At 41.8% G+C, this 18,073-nt stretch overlaps 1 protein-coding gene and 1 long non-coding RNA gene across 2 annotated transcripts in view; one reads left to right on the forward strand and one right to left on the reverse strand.

The window, feature by feature from the left end:
* Nucleotides 1-1,968: 1,968 nt before the first annotated feature.
* LOC133383546 (uncharacterized) lies at nt 1,969-5,180 on the reverse strand. The gene is made up of 2 exons (XR_009762327.1): nt 5,050-5,180; nt 1,969-2,075 (listed from the first exon to the last, which is right to left on the reverse strand). It is a non-coding gene; the product is annotated as an uncharacterized LOC133383546 (long non-coding RNA).
* Nucleotides 3,582-18,073, forward strand: part of C4H1orf198 (chromosome 4 C1orf198 homolog) — a 34,106-nt gene continuing 19,614 nt past the window's right edge. The window contains exons 1-2 of the mRNA XM_061624468.1: nt 3,582-4,074; nt 16,904-16,954. Coding sequence (XP_061480452.1) covers nt 3,727-4,074; nt 16,904-16,954 — 399 coding nt within the window. The 5' untranslated portion in view covers nt 3,582-3,726. The remainder of the gene's footprint in view (nt 4,075-16,903; nt 16,955-18,073) is intronic.

Below are 18,073 nucleotides of genomic sequence, written 5' to 3' on the forward strand. Positions count from 1 at the left end.
GGACTTCAGATTTCAAGCTATGTGCTAGGCTAGTATGCAAACCAGCATACAAACTATTCATAAGAGGTTTTTTGTAAGTAGATTTGTTTATACGATAAGATCACAAAATTACAGATTTGCCTTCTTGTAGGGGGGCAATTAAACCATTCATGGAGGAGATCCCTTATGCCACACTCCTCACAATTAAAATGTGGAAGTTTGCACACTATATTTCTGAAATTATCACCCAATACATCCGAAGGCATCTCATGGAAACTTAAAAGGGCCAGTGCTCTCCTGAAAGGGAACCTACTGTTTTACACCATTATTAATTGTATAAGAAGCCTGTTCTCTACTGCAGCTGCTCACTTTATTGCTGGCTGGTAGCCATTCCACAAGTATTTGCAAAGGCCTTCCTCAAAGTAGTGGGCAGCTTATTTTGGTGTTTTGACTTGCCAAAATATTGTATTGCATCTAAACAATAGCAAGGGCTTTACAGTGCTTTAGCCAACAAGGCATTTTTTACTTAAGAAACGGGAGAACCCAAAAGAGTAACAGAAGTAGGAAGATTATACTGATGGGCATGTAGTCTTCCCCAGGCTCAGAAGAGTAACTCTCTCATACTAATACAGAGAGATTCTCAAAAGTTTCCCTAGTTATTGGCTCCTTTTAGCCAAATATTCTATGCTGTTAAATCAGCCATCAGCAGAAGGAATGGTGGGCTGTTGCCTAAGCATGCCCTCTAATAGTGAACTTGGGCGGTTGTATCACTTTGGATGCAAAATCAGACCACCCAAGTAGAAGGTAGTGGCTTCTATACACTTACGAGATTTGTAGCAGTACATATTTATGAATGACCAAAATGGCCCTGTGAGCTTCCAGGACCTGTGGAATGTTGAAGGTATAGAGAGAAGAAAATTTAGACGTGGAAGTTCACATTTGAGTTCACCCTGAGCACTAAAGAAAGGAACTCTTATGTTTGCTACTATATTTGGGGGTGGGAGGACCCACTGCTACCCAATAACAGCTATGGTAAAGTCTTGGCTTTCTCTGTTGGTTTCTATAGATCTCAATTTTGCCTCTGGGAAGTGGAACGGAGAAGAACCAAGTTTAGAAGACTGTGTGTGTCTGTTAAGTTTATGATTGAGGGTATTGGGCCATTGAATGTCGAGGGTGTCTGATGGAGGGGGGGAAGGGAAGTGAAACCCTAACTGTAGCTTATAGTATTCCTGAAGCCAGGGCTTTTAAAAAGAAAGAACTGCCCAGTGGTATGTGATTATAATTCATGCTCAAAGTGCATGCCACTAAAAAGTATCTGTGCATTTTCCTCTGTCAAAGGGTAGTTTTGGCATAACTTATCACACCATTGACAGCTTCACAGGAAGCGGATTTCCATGGTCTAGAATTAGTTATTTCTTATTAAAAACATTGATGAATAATCTGTAGAGAGAAGCATTAGAGTCTGTGGGGAGTGTTGTTGGTGGGGTGAGGAGAGAAATGGATATTCCTGATCTGGGTCTGGTATTCTAGATGAGCCTGGAATACTTCATAAACTTTTCACATTATCAGTCACTTTTTACAGCACCTAACAGACTACAACTTTTGCATGATGAATGTTTGAACTGACCAAATAAACCGTCCATTTGGGGTCTGGCTGTCCATTTTTTAAAAAAGTCCTGCCTAGAGGTGATAATTAGGATCATGCATGATGTATGCATGCTATGAGGTTAAAAACTATCTTCCCTATGCTCATTGGTAGCCCTAGGTGTTTGGGGGCCCTGGGTAAGAGAGTCACTTGAGGCTCCTTAAACCTATGAAAACAAGTCCGGCACAAAATTTAACTTGATTCTTTACATGAAACTGAAATGAAGGTATGGGTAAATGTATTAATATATTCTATCAACACTACAGTGTTGATCTGGTACACAGCTTTAATGGAAGAACTTACTACGACTGAAATCACACAGAAAACAAGCGGACCTTGACAAATGTATTAATACTCGGTATTTGCTTTATTCAGTATGTAAGCAACCAGGACCACCTGAAGACTCCACCAGCCGCTCATGAACAGTTATGGATTGACCTTGTAAGATGACCTATGAATTAGAAAAATAAATACGATATAATACAAAAACAAAATATGGACAAGCAAACAGCAATTGGTCTACATATATTTTTTTCAAAAAGGGGGTCTTCTGATGTTTCATCTAGGGTAGGGGTAGGAAACCTCTGGCATCTGGGCCAATCATGATACCCCCAAGGGGTCCAATTTGGCCCTAGAGGCCATTTCCCCAGAATCATGCTGACTTGCTGATGTCACTGATGAGGGGAGGTGATGGGCTGATCAGAGAGCACCTTCAATACCCTCCATCTCATTTAGACTACAGAGGTCTGAAGAAGCACATGGGAAGGGCATTTGAAGGCATGCTCCCATCCACCCTTTGGCTGATGAGTCGATTGGAGTGCACTTTCAATCCCCTCCACATTTCTTTGCATTGGGTGTGTGTGTGTTTGAAAGCACTGTCCCATCCAGGGCAGATTGAAGCATGTCTACAGGTTTGCTTTAAAGTCCCAAAAATTGGGGCTACAAAGGAAAGCATCACCTGATGTCACTACGATGTCACGTGACTGTCCCATTTATGTGTCAACTTTGGCCTGCCAGGGGTTGGCGAAAGACGATCTGGCCCTCTTGCCAGAAAAAGCTTCTCACCCCTGATCTAGGGAAAGTCTGCATTTCTTTGTGGAGTACTTCTCTGGCAATGTTATCTCCACTGATGTGGATGGGCCGGACTTAAGGAGGAAAAGGGCCTTTTGCTCTGTTGTTGTAAGGACAGCATTACTGATTAATTATAAAGGAGTCAGGTAGTATTTTGCACAACAATTTGGGGGCCCTAAAGTGTGAGACCTTGGGCGGTTGCCCAGTGTGCCCTTCTCCCCTTCTCTAAAGACAATACTGGTATTCAAGACTCCCCCTCTCCCCCAGATAGCTGTATTATAATAAGACTCTGAGATTCAGGGCTGGCAGCCAATTTTAACCCTACTTCACATATAGTACAGTCAGTGGGGGTGGGGGAAGGGGAGGAACAGTTTATGTTCCTGGTTGGCTGGAGCCTTGAACAAGAAGACTCCAGTTAGAGGCTAGGGATACACTGGAAAGTTTTGTTGCAGGTCCCTACTTGTAACTATTTAAACTTTATATAGTAGGCAAGCCCTGATGATCAAGTGACTGTCAGTGCTTGCAAAGCGCTGTGCGTGGCCTTTGCATGTCTTGGCAATCAGAATTAAAGGAGGCGATTCAGCCATTGAGAAGACTCTTCTCAGTAGCTAACACTCCTTACATGCTGATTAGCTGCTAGAGATGGCTGTTGTTGTGGAGAAGGGTATTAACAAGGGTTTCATGCTCAACCCAGCAGCAAACCAAAATGAAAGGAAGGGAGGGAACGTGGGTGTAACTGTCCTGAAGGGACCCTGCGCTTCTGAATTTGCCACTACACTACTAAATGGCACACGTCAGTAACAGGATTGATTCACTAGTCTGGAGCGCTCGGCGTATTTTTTGTTGTTGTTTGAAGGGGAGGCGGCTCTAAGAGCAGGGGGAGGAGCAAAAAGCTTCAGGGAGATGGAGAGCTGGGCGGCGCGTTAAGCTGAAGACCCGAGAGGAGGGCGCGGCGTTGTTGTTTTGTACCCCACCCCGCTTCGCTGTACTCGATCCCCGACGTCCAAGAGGGCACCAGGGCCGGGACGGCGATGGCTTCCATGGCGGCGGCGATCGCTGCTTCCCGTACGACGGCCATGAACGGCAACCGGCCGCTGGACGAGCGGGAGCGCAAGCGCTTCACCTACTTCTCGTCGCTGAACCCCATGGCTCGCAAGATCATGGCGGAGAAGGAGCGCATCCGCGAGCGTTACGGCCCCGAGTGGGAGCGGCTGCCGCCTCGCCAGCAGGACGAGATCATCGACAAGACCTTGGTGGAGCCCCACATTCAGGCCCGGTACGCGGCGCATCGAGGGGCCGCCCGAGGCACCCCGCCCCCGGTCCGCTACCCGAACCTGCGCCTGAATACCGGCCAGAAGGTGGTGCACTTTGGAGACGAGGTAACCCCCGCCCGGACAAAACGACTCTCTGCACATGTTCGGGAGCACAATCTATCAATGGCTCTAGGCCCGAGCGCTGCAGCTATCCAAGGTTAAGCCACTCCATGGTTACGTTGATTTTGGGTAGTGTCGAGGGAAATGAGAGTTACAGAGGAAAGACTATAAGGGGGTGGGGATGTTCAAAACTGTTTATTCAAGGAAGGGTTTTGAAGAATGGCTGTCTAGAAATGGTTTTTCGTTGCTAGTGCTTTGCTCTGGAACGTGTGTTATAGGAAGCGATTACGTTTAGGCATGTACAAAGTGATGTTTCCGCTCCTCGCTAAACATAACTCGTAACCATATGCTAGAGATTTGTGATAACAAGGCAGGGGGGCGTGCACCGGCTCTTAGTAGACTTGAGATTTGGCATCTCTTGCTGTACAACTCCAAGCACTAAAGAACTTCTACCTAGTGTAATCCTATGCACGTTTACTTTTTCAGTGGGAGATTTTCTGGGATGAAAATGTGCCTAGGATTCTAACCTTTCTTCAACTTACACAGAGTAGTGTAATTTCTGTTTCTACTGCGGAAAGTAAACTGTTGCATTTTCAGTAACTGATAAGTAGTGTAACTGAAGTGTATTGGTTGTTTTAGCTGGTACTATTTTTGTAGTTTTGTGTGTCACCAAATCTTTCTGTTACTTTTGGGGCAGGGGTAGTTTTGTATATATTTTTTAATGAATTGCGTATGTGAGTGTATAAATTATTATAATGTATTTTACTGATCACTGATTCATAGGGTCGCCATAAGTCGTAATTGACTTGAAGGCACATAACAACAACAACAATTTTACTGAGGTTTCAAAATGTGCTGTTAGTTGCTTGAAGACCTTTGTAACAGGTAGTGAAAAACTTATTATTGCTGCTGCTGCATTTTATTGTTGATAACTACTGAACAATGGAATTATTCCTTTTATTGTCAGTGATATATGCTTACCTTTTGGCTGTAGTCTCTTTTCTCATGCACCATAGTTACAGCTAAGTTCATAGGCAGTAAGATCAGCATCAGCAGCTGGAAGCTCGGAGGATAGGGAAGAGGACTTGCCAAAATTGTGAGTCTCACCATCCCTAGCATTTCCCTTTTGTTGCTTTTGGGCTCACCTGGAGGAGAGGTGAAGGGGCCAGCTGTGGATAATCTAGCCCGGTGAGAAGACCGCTTCCCCTCTGGACTGTACTTTAGCCAGGCTGCTGAGGTTCCTTGGAGAGCAGTAAGAGCAGCACTAGCAGTTGGAGCTTCTGGGAGACTGGGGAAGAAGGGTTGCCGTCATTGCCCTTGCCTGCACTTCCCATTTTGCTGCTGTCAGCCTCTTCTAGAGGAAAGATGAGGGAGTTGGCTGTGAATCATCTAGGCTGGGTAGAAGATCCCCCCTCTCTGAACTGTGTTTAAGCTGGGCAGCTGAGGTTCTTTGGAATGTAGAAAGACCAGCACCAGGAACTTTATTTATTGTCAGTCCTTTTTGTTGTGTATTTATGTATATCAGTCTGGATTACTTCTTTTATAACTGGATTTATTCAGTGCTTGCTAAATCGATAATTTTGTCCTATGTGAATTTATTGATATGTTTTGTAAACTACATTTTCTAACTACGCCCTCCTTGCAATGTCCTGTGTTTTGATAAGTTGATGTTTATTGTAAACTGCTTTGAGCATATAAAACTAAATCACATGAAAGATACTATTACACCACTGTAAAAGGGCTGTGTATGAGGTCATAATGAGAATATTGGGAGCAGAAATAAAACAGGGTATCATTTGTTTTTCATGGTTAGGGTTGCTACCTCTCTGAGCAGCGAAAAGCTAACTTGCAGATGTTCAAACATGGCTACATTTTCAAAAAGTAGCATTTTTAGGTTGCTACAAACTGTTAACATGTTTTTTAAAAATGCCATTTTGGATCAATTGGCTTTTGAATAAGTTTCAGAGGCATTGGTCCTCCCTATCCCATAGACATGAACTGGGCTGAGAAGGTGGTAGGTGTATTGACCACATATTTACATTTTGCCCATCGCCTGTTTGAAGGGATGGAGGACAACACAAAAAAGTTAGGTAGCAAACCTAATTAGTTGCAAAACAAAAATATATTTATGTGTTTACTGTTTTTTATGTCATTGACCAATAACTTTCATTCTCTGGATGATGGACATACTGTTTTTAAAAAAATGTAAACTCACAAATTGGTAAAGAATAAGTTCAATAAAGCATTGCAGGAATAGTGTTATTGATAGAGAAGAAAACGAAAAATACTATTACTACTACTAACATATAATACAACCATAGAATCTCCAGAGAGTACAGCAGTCACAGTAAAATGCCACACAATGCAGGGTTAAAAGTATCAGATTAAAAATGTTGTGAGAATAAAAGAGGTTGCCTGGTGCCAAAAAAGACATTAAGGTAGGCTCTAGGAGAGCCTCCAACCCTGTGTCAATGCAGGAACTCCTTTCCTACATTATCTCCAATAGGTGACCATCTAGTCTCTGCTAAAAAATATAAAAAATCTCTTAACAAAGGAGAATCCACCACTTTCCAAGGTGTTCTGTTCCAGCATTGAAGAACTCAAACTGGATGTTCTTCCTAATGTTCAGCTGAAATCTCCTTTCTTCTACATTCCAGAGATACAGAAAACAAATTTGCTCCATCATTAATGTGACAGCCCTTCAAATATTTGAAGATGGCTGTCGTATTGCCTCTTAGTTGTTTCTTCTCTAGGCCAATCAAACCCAACTCCTTCAACTGTTCCATAGGACTTGGTTTCTGGGTCCATCACCATCTTTGTTACTCTCCTCTGAACACCTTGTTTGATTGGCTTTCTTTTTTTATGCCGTACCTCCATCCATGTGCTTATATAATCCACAGTTTTCTTTATTTAATGCTTAAAGTCTGTTTTTGTAGGCAGAGATCCTGTACTGCAATATATCAGTTTTCAAAATGCAACAGGGCTCTTTGTTTGTTTTTTAAATTAACCTGGCCTAAACATTCATTCATAGAAATGAACTCACTTTAGTTTTTTTTAAAAAAAATGTGTTTTTTATTTTTGTGTTTTGCTAACACTTAATTTGTTTAGTAAAAGGCAGTAGGAAGTTATTGCTAAAATTAGAATTAGAATTGAGGAAATGTTGACAGAATCTGGCAAGGCTTTCCATGTTTCTTGAGGAAAGTCTGATGGCATAATAACTGTGGATGTTCCAAGTTTTAATGTTTTTAAGACACCTTCTAAAAAAAATTGAGCCAGGTTTTCCACAGCTGCTGTTGAGCCAGGAAAAACAAGAGTGTGGAAAAATTAAAATTTAATGGGCCTAATTGTAACAAATATCTACACTTACTAAACATGCATCAGCATAATTTCCTCTGTGTAATAGGACTGTCAGTGTTCCCAACTGTATCCTAAATATGTAATTGCTGTTACAAGTCTTGTAATTGGTTTGGTTTTCATTTGAATCATAGAGTTGGAGGAGTTTTGGCAGGCCATCCTCCTGCTTGAAAGTGACTGAAACTTGGGTCTGTGAATTGGGCTGTATTCTGCTGAGCTGTGGCCTCTGATGAAAATGGAAATGGACTGCCTTCAAGTCGATTCTGACTTATGGCTACCCTATGAATAGGGTTTTCATGGTAAGCGGTATTCAGAGGGGGTTTACCATTGCCTCCCTCTGAGGTTAGTCCTCCCCAGCTGGCTAGGGCCTGCTCAGCTTGCCACAGCTGCACAAGCAAGCCCCTTCCTTGTCTGCAACTGCCAGCTGGGGGGCAACTGGGCTCCTTGGGACTATGCAGCTTGCCCACGGCTGCACAGGTGGCAAGGCACGTAACCCCTGAGCCACTCACTGTGGGGGTGATCTTTAGCTGGCCCTTGACACCCAGGAGACACGAGCGGAGATTTGAACTCACAGACTCTGGACTCCCAGCCAGGCTCTCCTCCGCACTGTGCTATACCAGCTGCCCAGCCTCTTTGATAGGCTGGCTTACATTAAATGACAAAATATAAGGCAGCTTTGCTGCAAAGTGCATAAAAGTCAAATCACCCATGATATCTTTCAATACCCCACATGACCTGACTTGATTTGTGTTAATTGTAGCCTAAATTTGGGGGGGGGAATTGGCTGGCATCCAACACTCATACTAGACATACTGGGGACTTTTAGAGATGGACACAGTGGGATTTTCAACATTTTGGCTTTGGATGGAAGACCCCCATGTCTTATCAAGCTGCTTTGGAAATTTTGGGCTCAAAAAGTGGTTTGCCATGTAGTACTGTAGATGGAGAGTTGTTTCAGAAACATAAGTCCAAAGCCCCACTGGGTACCCCAGTTAGGTTGCATGGCCTTTTGAAGCCCCGCACTGGCTGTGTAGAGTTTTCCGGCTGTGTTGCCTGTAGACAATTTTTACATATTACAGGCAATTAGGAGGGAGATAATTTGGAAGTCTGGTTCATGTTATAAGATTAATTGGAGCAAAGTTTAAAGCTTGATTGGCCTTGCTAATCAAAGTGATAAAAACAGATTCTGAAAACCTGCATGAATACAGTTGCACCATAAACCAGAATATGATATATCTGATACAGAATTTAGAGAATCTTTGCTTTAGGTTACAAAACAAAGTAAGTGCTGAGCCCTAAAGTGAGAGGGAAGGGAGAAGTTCTGTGCTGATATGAGAATATTTCATTGGGGATTTTAACAATTAGGAAACATCACACAAATTAATCAACAAAAACATGCAAATTTGCCCAGTTGGCATAGCTTTTTTTTTAGTGTTGCTGCCAAAGTTTAGAGCATGAATTTGAATATGTTCATAATGTATTCCCTGCCCACCGTTCATCTCTTCCTCGTTTTTCAAAGGCACAGAGATGAATAAGCTTTTCTGAGTATAGTAGACCAGATGTCTGAAGCCAGCAGCTTGGTAAGGAGCATTTGTTGCATCTTTAACACATGTAACACATGCACACAAGGTGGGCATTGTTAACGACATATCTCATTAAAAGTTCTGAAATTCTCACAAGAGTTGTGAAGTTGAGATGTAACTTATGAAACAATGCTGTACTGTATAACTCAATAACAATTCAATTTCGTGCTATTCTTGCTTGCAAAATTACATGTCCTTCAAGAACAAGTGTTTTTTACAAAACCTTCTTTGTAGCATTGCAGTAAAACAACCTGTTGTGTCCTGGGAAGTTTTTAAAAATCTGTTTTTTTGAGATACTGTTCACTTGTGGCAACCAGGGCTGGCTCCAGGCATGCCAGGGCCCTTGGGCATCAGCTTGCCCTGGGCCCCAGCGTGTGTGTGCGCACACACACACACACAGCCCCCCCACGCCCCCCACCTACCTGTCTGCTGTCTTTAACCATTGACCTTAAGGAAGATGGCGGCTGCAGTTTCCCTAAGGGGATGACGCCTCTGCCGCCATCTTTGTTGATTGCACGTGTGCATGCTACGCACACACATCTCTGCCATCAACTAAGATGGCAGCAGGGGCTTCAGTACCTTAGGGAAACTGCGGCCGTCATCTTCGTTAAGGGCACCGGTAAAAGACAGCAGACAGGTAGGTGGGGGGGCAGCGGATCGTGGAAGGGGAGCAGAGGAGCGGCTGAGGGGCCCACTGTAGCCCTAAGGGCCATCGGGCCAGTGCCCCACCTGGCCACCCTTTAGAACAAGCCCTGATGGCAACCCCCCCCCGCATGCAAGCCCTGTGAAACAGTTGAATGAAGAGAAGTCATTTCCACCTTGCATTTGTGATCTTAGACCTCTATAGTAAAAAGTAAAATATTTTTTATCAGTAATGTGTAGCATCAAGCCAATAAATTGTTCATCCTTTAAAACACTGGCATATAATAAAACTTGGAATTGGGGGTGCAAGAACCTTAGTACATGGCATACAGCAAAGACCACTGTGAGCATCTCTTTGAAAATGCTGTCCATTCGTGTCAGTGTTGATGGATTTCAAGGTGAACTGGAAAGTGAAACTCTGCCTTTCCAGGTGCTTTGGAACACACTGTGTTGATACAGCAACTGGACCACAACTCCCAAGGTGCAGTAGTGTGATCTTTTGCATGGGTGGAAATCTTGTAGTATATCTGCCAATATTAAGAACCAGCGAGAACTTTAGTAATGACACCACCCAATAACAAAATGAGGCAAAGAAAGTTTTGCAAAGTCTCAGTGACAGATTTTGAATGTTGCCATCCATTAGAATTATTTAGAACAGCGTGCTACATGTCTTGATTCTAACCATTTTTCGAATTCAGGTAAGTCTTAGTGAAGAGTATCTGAAAAAAAATATCTTCCCTTTAAGAATAAATTTTAGTTAGGCAATCAGTATATTTTGGATGGCCTTGGTGGCCCCTTATTTATTTTTATTTATAAGAGTATTTCTAAACGGCAAACTCATTCAAGAAATATGGCAGTGTACAATAAAATCATTACAACATCATAACGTTATAAAACCATTATAATCATAGACAGTTCCTTGAAAGTTTGGACTAAAACCCAGAGCAGATTCCACAGCCCCACTGACATGGAGCCACCACTGGTAGAAACTAAACAAAACTGAAATAACAGTGGGACAGTCAGGAGGGCTGGCTGCCTTGGGCAAGGGCTTCTTCCAGACTTTGTGTGACCCCTCTGGGATACAGCACAAGGTCAGGGCCAAACAGAAGCTCCTTGGCCATTCCCTTCAAGCTTAGAACTTGTGAAGGAGGATAGACATGTGCTAGCTTTCTTTGCATCAGCACCTCCTGGTGGCTGAAGTTCCAACAGCCCAGCAGGAACAGGGACAAGGCAGTGTGCCTTGGCCAACTCTCTCCAGCTCAGAGCCAGTCAGAGGCAGAAAGGGCTTGCCTTTGTGAGGAAGATGGACCCAGGAGGCAGAGGTTGGGTCTGGCTCTCTGCTTGCATCTAGCAGACTTCCACCCTGTTGGAGCTGGAAAGGAGGATTATTTCTCTTCCTGCACCCCCTTTTACTCCTCCAGCATTCTTGCTTGCTAGAGCCTGGCTAACCCCAATCTCCATGGTGAGGAGTATGTTTAAAAGTATATTTTTAATACATCAGACTTTGGGAGGAAAACTTCTTGATTATCTCCATGTTGCACAGCATCAATATGATTTAGTTTCCACTGCTCTAATTCTGTAAGGCAATGATAGTCAAAACTATTTTTCTAATACTCCAGTCACCTGGCAAATTAATCTGCATCTGGATTTGTAACCACATATGATTTAAAGTGAGTAGAGCTTGAGTTAACTCCAAATTGGCCTCAGTGCATTGCATTTTCCCCCCAAGTGCTGCTTGAAGCATTTAGATCAAAATCGTGGGCATCTAAAATTATGCTGGCTTCAAGAGATCTGAAATATTTTACTTAGCTGAAGGGAAAAAATGCATTCCAAATTGTAACAAATATCCTGCCCCCTTCCTGATATGACGAATTGGAGATGAGTTGTTTTGTCTTTTTAAATAATTCATGTTGAAGGGTAAGTCTCTGATAAATGGGCACTTTTTAGAAAAGAGATATTGTAGAGCTGGAAAAGGCAATGAAAATGATCAACTGGTTTGACTACTGTGAGGAAAGGTTACAACATTTAGGGCTTTTTAGAATAGAAAAAATATGAGAGGGAGGGAACATAATAGTGGGATCCATGGGGCTCCAAGATTCATCTTGTATCTGCTTTTTAAAAAGATTTGCAAACTGCAGCATTCTTAAGAGCTTTGATTTTTTTTGTTAAAGCAGAGGAACATAGACTTTTTTAAAAAAAATACTTAAATGAAACTTTTAATTTAAAAACTCTCTGAAACTTTTAAAAATGAAACTTTTAACTTAAAAACAGACAAAAAATCCAGAGCTATTCAGTGCTTCACAGGCAACATTTTGGACCGCCTCACTTCTTGCAAAGCCCTTGGATCTAGAGGAACATAGAGATATATAGGAAAAGATAGAGCTGTGTACGGTACAGAGACAGTGGCACAAGGCATTTAGGGGTCCCTGTCTGATTCGGGTAAGGGTATTGACATAGTGCTTCAGTGTGGAAGAGGGGGAGATCCCTGAATCATCCTGATTTGCTTCCTTGTCCCCCCCCCCCCAGCTGATGCACACTCCTAGTATAAGATTTGCACATGCTGTGGCAAAAGTGGATAGAGAGAGGTTTTCCCTCTATAATACTAGAATCAGGGTTCATCAGCGAAGGGGAATGTTGGGAAATTCAGGACAGACAAGAGGAAGTACTTCATGCACTGCATAGTTAAACTATCGGATTTGCTACTTCAGGATGTAGTGATGGCCATCAACTTGAACAGCTTTGAAAGGAGATGAGACAAATTCATGGAGGATAAGTCTGTCAATGGCTACTAGTCATGATGGCTATATATTATTCCAGTATTGGAGGCAGTTACGATTGAATCCCAGCCGCTGAGGAACAACAGGGGCAAAGTGCTATTGAACTCATGTCCTGCTTGTGGTCTTTCTGTAGGCATTTGGTTGTCCACTATGGGAGACCGGATGCTGAACTAGGTGAGCCTCTGGTCCAATCTAGCAGGGGTGGTCTTAGAAGAAAAATCAGTTTGCAGTCAAAGGAGAAATGTCCATGCCAAAGTACCACTGATATCAGTCGGATTAAAATCTGTCACAACTAAAACCTAACTATGACTGATATCTGCTGGATTATGCCCACTTGGGATGTAATTTGCTACATATCTCTGTATTTGACTTGGAAAGAATCACTCACTGAGTTTAGATTTTTAGACTACAATCTTGTATACCAGGCATGGGGAACCTCAGGCCCAGGTGCCAAATGTGGCTCTCCAGGCTTCTTGGTTTGGCCCTTGCAACTCTCCCAGGCTATACCCCTCACTGGCCTTGCTTCACACCCCAAGTGCTTTAGCTTAGCTAAACTGGACATAATACTTGTCTTACCTGCATTGATATCGGGAGTAGTTGGACCTTAACTGTTGAAGTTTATTATTATTACTATGTTCTGAATGGTTTTTGTGATATATTATTGTTGCTATGGAAGCCGCTTTGAGGTCACATGGTGATGAAAAGCGGCATACAAATATACTAAATAAATAAATAAATATGTCCTTGAACTTGGAAAATGCCTCCTGCTTGTCTGGATGGAGGGCAGAGAGGGTGTATGAGTGTGTGTGGAAGGTAGCCTACTGTACAGAGGTAGTATTTACATTCACTGCTCCATCCCATTTTGCTTGTGGCCTCACCCATCACTGGTGTGCGGTTCTTAGAAAGTTGCCCAAAAGGGAATGCGACCCTCAGCGTGAAAAAAGTTCACCACCCCTGCTTTACACTTATCTAGGAGAAAGCCCCACTGAGCTCAGTGCTGCTTTGAGTGTCAGGATGCATCAGGATTGTGTATCATGTAACATGGATCAGGGTTGTGCTGTTCAGGTGTGCAGACATCAATGCATTAATGTGAGATTTACATTTGTGGTGCGCTTAAATGTTCAATGAGCTCTTTGTGATGCTCAGTGGAAAGTACTATAAAAATCTGCATTCTGCTTGCCCTAGGGATTTATTTGGAAGCAGAAAACCAATGTTTCTTGTTTTTCTGTTAACCAGAGTTAATCACAGCCAGGTTAATATAGTCTTCCATTTGCATTTCTGTAGGTTGAATTAAATGAGAGGAATGCAGTTTCCAGATGGGGGAGCTGGGTTGAAATAATATTATCGTGGAAGCAGTCCTCTGAAAAAATAGCGTGGAAACTTCATTACATGGTGGCTTTAGTTCATGCAGTGAATTCTGATAGATTATGTGGACACAGTAAGAAACTCCCTGGGTGAAAGTTTAGCTCTACACCAGCTTAAATGGTTTGTGTTGGGATATCTTTTTTTTTTTTGTATGTATGTATGTGTTCTTAACCAGGGGTAATCAGCATTGTGCACTCCAATGTCGGATCAAGCTGGGAGTGATGGGAGTTGTAGTCCAAAACCTATGGAGGGCACCATGTTGACTGTCCTTCTTCTTACGTATCACTTATAGCTTAATTGAAAGGTACCACCTTCTGCATATGATATTGCCAACCCATCTTTTTTTAAGGCAGGATCTGTTTTTGTTCATTATTAATTTACATAAAATGATGAAATCTTTCATATTTAAGAACATAAAAGCCTTTCTGGATCAGGCCAAGCGCTCATCTAGTTCAGCGTCATGTTCTCACAGTGGCCAACCACTGGCATCGAATAGGTAGCAAGTACAGTTGCTTAACATTTATCTATCCATCTATGTTCTGTCCAGGGCATAAGAGATGCCAATAACCCTGACCATGTGGTTAATAGTCAGATATAGGGGAGTGCTCAATCAAAGAACAGTAAGGGCTAGATAAGGAAAGGTTAAGACTCATATTCATGAGCACTTACTTTACACAGGTATATACTTGAATACGTGAGGATTGTGCATTTGGCAAAACAAGCATATGCACAGGGAAGTAATTGCAGCTTCCCAATTAGTGTACTTCTAGCAAATCGGGACTTGATCGTCATCGCACATGACTGTGTGCACAGTTTCCCCCCTACATGTTTATGATGAAAACTGTGTGTGTTTATTAACCAAATAGCAGGAAAGAACGCTTTGGAGTAGACTTGGTTTTTGGGTTTTTTTTAAAACCCTTGGCTCCTGCTCTCCATACTGTTTTCTTATATGGTCTTTTTTTCTCCTCCTTCCATATTATTCAAAACTGCTTATGTTATGAGCTGCCACTGTAAGGCTTTCTTAGTTGCCAACAGAATAATCTTTTGTGCTGACTTGAATAACAGAGCAGTCATTTAGCTCTTCAGCGCTGATAGATGGTCAGATCTCTGCTTATGTCATTTACCATCAGGACGAAAGAGACCCGTGTCTCTCCCATCTGAAAATTCCAGCGCCTTTTTCTAAGAGGCTGCTTGGATTGCTCTGTTAGATGCATACTTTTCTGGATGTGATGCTTTACAGCTGGCGGCCGAGGTTAGCTCTGTGACCAAATTCTTGTTTGTGGATGGCATTTTTGTCATGAATTCAAATGTGCAGAGGCCCACAAAGATTCCAGCTCCTTAAATATGCTGTTGGATGAACAAAAGCCTAATTCCTTGCATCTGTTTAGTAGAAGTGCTCCATTTCTTTCACACTGCTGGGGGGGAGATGGGATTCCATTTTGATGGTATAAATACCCTGAGAGCCTTATTCAAAGCTGTATTTGAATAGCGTTTATCTCTCCCTCTTTCTTCTGTTCTGCTGATCATCTGTGTGACTTGTTAGATCTTGACACTTTTCCAGCAAAGAAATGGCATGGTGCCAGCGTTCCCAGCCCAAGAGACTATCTCTGTGTTTGAACTTGACTTCTAAAGTAGCCAGGAATGCCATTTTCAGATTCTAGTGTTTTTTTCTGTTGTTGTTAAATTGTTTTGTTGATATGTTTGCCACCCTGGGCTTTTTTGGGAGGAAGGGTGGGATATAAATAAATAAATAAATAAATAAGTGCTTTTTGTGTGATGGCACTCGCCAGTATGGAGTACCAGCAAGTCTTTTGTTAACTGCCCATGGCAACCATTTTGTGCTGGCACCTATAGCACTTTTATCAAGGTATGGGTATTGGCACTTCATTTTCTTTTACCAAAAAAAGCACAGATGATGATAGGATGGTGATGATGAAGGGGTGACAGGCCTCTTTTTCTTCTGGGAATATTCTGTCGGGCTATTCAGTGTCATATATGTGCTGGAAGTGGGTAAAGTTGTAGCCAATGATGGTACAGCCAGATCCAAAAGTGTTGTGGATTAACTAATCCAGAATAAAGATTGCCAGGGCTGGCTCAGATTAGAATTCTCAGCAGGTCTACTCAGAAGTAAGTTTGATATGGTTACTCTCGAACATAAAGAGGCTTTTTTCAGTGCAACAAACCAATACAGCACATGTGCACCCTCTTACACAGCAAAAGCCTACCAACTTGTTCTCAGACAGCTGGGCAAGGGGAAGAGGATTTCTTTTGCCCAACCTCTACAACTAGGGTAAAAGAAAAAAACCCACCATTTATTTTTCCAAGCAAAATAACTGTCCTTCCACTTGTTTTGAAACTTCATACGCTGTAATGCACAAATGGGCCTTCAAAATGTCCATGCTACACAGTAGCTTGCTGTGTGCACCGGAGCCTTCTGAAAGTGTTACTCAGCAGTTGTGCAGTTTTTTACAGGTGTGCACTGTAGTGCTAGAGAAGAAGAGAATTCTGTTCTGTTTCATGTCTCAGCAGCAGAAGTTCTAACCAGCTTCAAGCTTTTTATTTGGAGCTCACATGTGAGCTAGCAAGAACGCAGATGGACTCTGCTTAGAGAGGCTAAAAACAAGAGGAAGAATATTTTTCCTTACTAATTGAGTAAATTTTGAAGGGAGCATCTGAGGCCATAGACATGGAATGCTGAGTGTTTTAACATCCTTCTGCAATAGATGTTTAAAATCACAGTTCCTTGAGTATGCAAAGTTCTTTGATATAAAATGAAATGGCAAGTGTAGATATCTGCTTTAGAGCAAAGTGAATATTCTGTCGTAAAAACAGATTTGTTGTGATTCAGGTATCTCAGTGCGTCAAGTTGTGAATTTATTCTAGAAGTTGGCATACAACATGAGAGCCCATCTGTTTCAGACTTTTCATCATAAGAGTTGCCTGTTACACTCTTGTCTTTCTCTGTTTGCTGATTAAAGTAGACATTTTGTAAAATCCTTCAACTGTTCTATGTGTTCTGTATGTTAAAGTCCACCATAAAATTCAATCTCTTTGGTGTTTGCACCACAGTCTGTATGCTTCCTTGTGCATAATTTTTCTTCACTTGTGTTTCAGGATATCACCTGGCAGGATGAACACTCTGCTCCTTTCTCCTGGGAAACCAAGGTAATTTTGCTAATCTATTTCCTTTTTCTTTTCTTTATGTTGGTTCACCTTTGAACTTTTACTAAGCCTAATTGATATTACTGGGTTTTACACACTATTAGGCTCATACTATCCTAACAGTAGTTTAAAAGGGGGGTTGGAGTAGAATGCAACTTTTCCCCCTGCAGATAGTGTGCAGGCCATTTAATATTGTGTGAGCTCACTGAATATCACTTCTTAGAACACTATACAAAAATGGATATTGGTTTCTTAAAATAATAATATTGGACTGTATCCAGCTAAATCCTTTCCAGAGTAGACCCACTGAAATAAATTTAGCCGTGCCCATTAATTTTGAGTGGTCTACTGTGACTTAATTGGACACATTACCCACTAAAAATTATTAACTACTACCTTTTTGTCCTCCAAGTAATTCAGGGAAGCATACACAATCCCCTGCTTTATCCTCAGAACAGGGTCGGTTAGGTGTAAAGATAACTAGCCCAAAGTCACCCAGTGGGTTTCATGGCCAGGCAGAGACTTGACCCAGGTTTCTGTGATGCCCCTGTAAATGTAATTACTGTAAATATGGTAAGTGCGGGTTTATTAGAGTATATGTGATAAGTAGACTGAATGAGAGAGGGGCGTACATGGGTTGGAATGTTTATTATTTATTTATTATTTGATTTATATCGCGCCCTTCCTCCCAGCAGGAGCCCAGGGCGGCAAACAGAAATGCTGAAAACACTTTAAAAGATCATAAAAAGACCTCAAAATACATTAAAACAAAACAACGCTAAAAACATTTTTTTTTTTTAATAATTTTTTATTCAAATTTTTCCAAAAACAAACAAAACAAAGTCAAAAAGACATAACAATACATCAACAAAAAAATGAAAATAAAATAGTTGACTTCCGATTTGTCGCAGATCAGCTATAAGTATATAATATACATCAAACCTGTCCCTTAATGAATACATACAGAGTCCCTTTTCTCCATAGGCTGTCTTAATTAATCGTCAAATCCCAGTATCATCATTTTATTTTGATCTTTCAACAAAAAGTCTAAGAGAGGTTTCCATTCCTTAAGAAATGTATCTGTCGATTTTTCTCTAAGTAAACATGTCAATTTATCCATTT

Source organism: Rhineura floridana, chromosome 4 (assembly GCF_030035675.1).
Source record: "Rhineura floridana isolate rRhiFlo1 chromosome 4, rRhiFlo1.hap2, whole genome shotgun sequence".
In the NCBI taxonomy this organism is placed as follows: Eukaryota; Metazoa; Chordata; class Lepidosauria; order Squamata; family Rhineuridae; genus Rhineura; species Rhineura floridana.